Source organism: Odocoileus virginianus, chromosome X, assembly GCF_023699985.2.
Source record: "Odocoileus virginianus isolate 20LAN1187 ecotype Illinois chromosome X, Ovbor_1.2, whole genome shotgun sequence".
Taxonomy (NCBI): Eukaryota; Metazoa; Chordata; class Mammalia; order Artiodactyla; family Cervidae; genus Odocoileus; species Odocoileus virginianus.
Window position 1 is genome coordinate 18,444,415 of NC_069708.1, and position 3,386 is coordinate 18,447,800.

Genomic DNA, 3,386 nt, shown 5'->3' on the forward strand with positions numbered 1-3,386 from the left:
CAAGAAAATGGTAACCTGAAATAATACAAAATTATTATGCAAATACTGATTAATCAGATTACTGTCAATTCACTTTCTCAGTCTAAATAAATTTCAAATATATGTCATTAATAATCATGATATAATTAACTTGAAAGTTCGTATGCCTTGTGAGAATATGAGTGCCTTGTAAATAAAAGTTAAAAAAGAACTGTAGGAAGGAAGCACATTAAAGAAAATTACTGTCAATTGCATGCTTGGTACTCAAGCAGAAGTATAATCAATATGTGTGTTCATAGAAAAAGGCAGTTATATTAAAAGCAATATAAAACATTTGCAAAAATATTAAAATATTAAATATTCTATATTCAAATATTAACATTTGACATTCAAGTATTAAATAAATATTTGAATGTTGCACTAGTCAGCTGGACAGACTGGGCCTTCTCTTCCTAGCTCAGGAATTGTTTAGAAGACATATTTATAATGAAATAATTTTTTATGCTATCAGCTTCTATTTTGAAATAAATGTTACATTAAATATCCTGGCCTGAAATGGGTAACCTTGCCTTTCTCCAGGTCATCTTCCCGACCCAGGGTTCAAATCCAGGTGTCCCACATTGCAGGCAGATTCTTTACCAACTGAGCTACCAGGGAAGCCCAAATATCCTGCAAAGAATGAATTCTGACAAAAATGAGAAGTATGAATATAAAGAATATAAAAACAAACAGAAAGAATGAAGAAGGTACTTTGAGATTACTGATATCTACATATTCATAGGAATGAATGATGTTTGTGGAAATCCATTTTAGTCTATAGTGCCTAGTTAGCCATTTCAAAAATTATCTCTTTGAACTTTGCAAACTTATAAATATATATGTGCATATATGTATATATACATATATAATGTTATTTGTATGTATTTAATATATAAAATTATATGGAATAGTACTACATATTTATATACTATGTAATTATTATATATAATGACATATAGCATGTATTATTATATTAACATATGATACATATATGTCACATTGTAAAACCTGACATTGTCTGATAATTTGTAACTCTATATTACAGAAATCAAAAAAGAATCTCTAATCTCAGGTCTTACTTTGTGATTTATTTTCTTCTATAATATAGTGCTTCAAATAAAGCTACATTTGCACAATCATTTTAGCAAGGAAGAGAATTCTTTATTTTGTCTCAATATTTGTTAGGGTAAAATTTATCCAACAAGTTAATTTCTTTTTGGTTTCTTGGAAATGTAATCTATTATTTCCATTTGGAGCATGGCTGTTGATAGTAAATGAAAAGCAAAAGATGTCTTTTTGGTTTCATCAGTGATTATTCGGTTTCACAGATATTTCCTTGAAATTGAACTTTTTCTTCACAGATAGATAGAAATGAAATGAAGATAGTAATTTATGATAGTTTCCACATTCAAAATGTTATTTTCTTTTGCTATTGTTCATCTTTATTGTGTTTAACAGTAGGGCCATTAAATGAAGTGAGACACCAGAAGTTTTCAAAATGCTAAATTAGCCTAATTGACAATATCATCAATTTCCTGGATTTTCTAATGACATAAACAGGAAATTGCAGAATATATATAAAGGGAAGCTCAAAGGTATGCTATTCAGTTTCATTACAATTATTTCCTCGTTCTTTTCAAAGGTAAGGATTTTATAACCAGTTGTTTTCCTGAAGCTCAGTTTTCCATTAGAATCAAAATATACCAAAGTTAATCTGAATGCAATATTTCTTTGAGGTTGTAAACAGATGGAGCCACCATGTGGCTTACTGAAAGCACTTCGTTTGAAAATTATATAATGGTTGGTGTAGATGACATACAAATGAACACCAAAGTTGTAACCAGACCACTTCCAGGAGTATTTTCCATCTCTGACAATCTTTTTGCCACATCTCATGCTATATTCTTCAAGTTCGGTTACACTGATGTCTCTAGGACCAATCTCCCTGTATTGTTGTGCTCTAAGCAAGGTAAACCATTGTTGTTTATAAACACACGATAACCATTCTGAAGGTATTAGAGCATCTTGTTCAATAGCTCTTGTGGAGGCCAGGTCGCAGAGGATATGATGAAACCTCAAATTTTTAAATACTGGTTGAAATGCTATGCCTTGTTCAGTTTCAAGAAAGGACATGCTTGCACTCTGTTCCCTGTGCATGGAAAACCAGTTGTTTGCCTTAAGCAAAAGCTGTCTCACTGTGCCTTTCCAACCTGGGTTAAGGCGGAGGAACATCCACTGTTTAAGTGTAGTATATATATCGATTTCCTTTTGCATTACGAATAAATTAGGGGAAGAAATGACCATATTCATAAGATCTATACTGAGTTCTTTGTAAAGTTCAACACTTGGATGAGTCATCAGATTGTGGAGAAGCCATTCAAAGCACCCTGTCTTTACAGAATGTAACCCATAGGTCTCTGCTGCCCCATAGAAGCTACATACAGTTTTCACATTAATTGTTTCCTCCATGGTCGTATCACACTGCTGAATTAGGTCCTCTACTTGAAACAGGCATGCAGTTGCCAAAACTCCTAGAACTTGAAGGGGCTCAATAAAGACATATTCATTCCTATACAACCAGCCTAATACAAAATCCAAGGAGTCTACATTTATATTCTGGTCATTAATCTCCAGGTCAATAATATCTTCGGGACATTCTTCCCAAGAATCTCTAAACATTGTAACAAAGTAGTTCGACTGACGTAAAAACATTTTGTGTAAACACCATACTTTCCCCAGAGCACGGATTTTAATGTCACTGGCTTCCCCATTTAAAAATAAAGTTTGGTAAGCATGCTCAGATGTGATCTTAACTTTTTTACCCTGGCTTGTACAGACGACTTGCTGTAGATCCTCCTCCTGGTCTGGAAATGTGTGGCTCCTCTCAGACTCTGGGCCCAAGCCGGGACCGGTGCTCCGTTTGCGTTTGCGGCTTCCAGACACATAACTGGGGCCTGCCTGGGGTTCTGGCCCAGACACATAACTGGGGCCTGCCTGGGGTTCTGGCTGCTGCGGTTCCTCTGTGCTGAATTCCCTGCATTGCAGAATCCGACTGTTCAAGAGCCCCATAGATAAAGGCTCTTAGAGCCCGTAGAGAGACTGTTGTTGAGACTTCCCTGCCACAGCATTGCTGTGGCCCGCCACCTCTGCTTAGGCCCTAGTTTCCCTTGGAGATTTTAGCACAGTCCCAAACGTCACAGTGGAGGCTCTGCATTCTTCATTGTCTGCTCCAGCCCCTCCCTTCCTGTGGCCCCGCCCCTGCCTCCAGTCTTCCATTCAGTCTAGCCTATTGTTCGTTCAGGGCCCCTGCCTCCAGGTTTTCCTTGAAAATGCTTTCCTTTAAGGGAAATGACTGAATCAAAGGCTTT

At 36.1% G+C, this 3,386-nt stretch overlaps 1 protein-coding gene across 1 annotated transcript; it reads right to left on the reverse strand.

The window, feature by feature from the left end:
* Positions 1–1,144: 1,144 nt before the first annotated feature.
* LOC110139860 (germ cell-less protein-like 1) lies at positions 1,145–3,153 on the reverse strand. The gene has a single exon (XM_020897994.2). The coding sequence runs from the start codon at positions 3,085–3,087 to the stop codon at positions 1,546–1,548; it is 1,542 nt and encodes a 513-aa protein (XP_020753653.2). The 5' UTR covers positions 3,088–3,153; the 3' UTR covers positions 1,145–1,545.
* Positions 3,154–3,386: the final 233 nt, after the last annotated feature.

What these genes read in the sequence shown, in the direction of transcription:
- LOC110139860 (XM_020897994.2), bottom strand. Translation starts at nt 3,087, where the DNA reads ATGGGGCTCTTGAACAGTCGGATTCTGCAATGCAGGGAATTCAGCACA.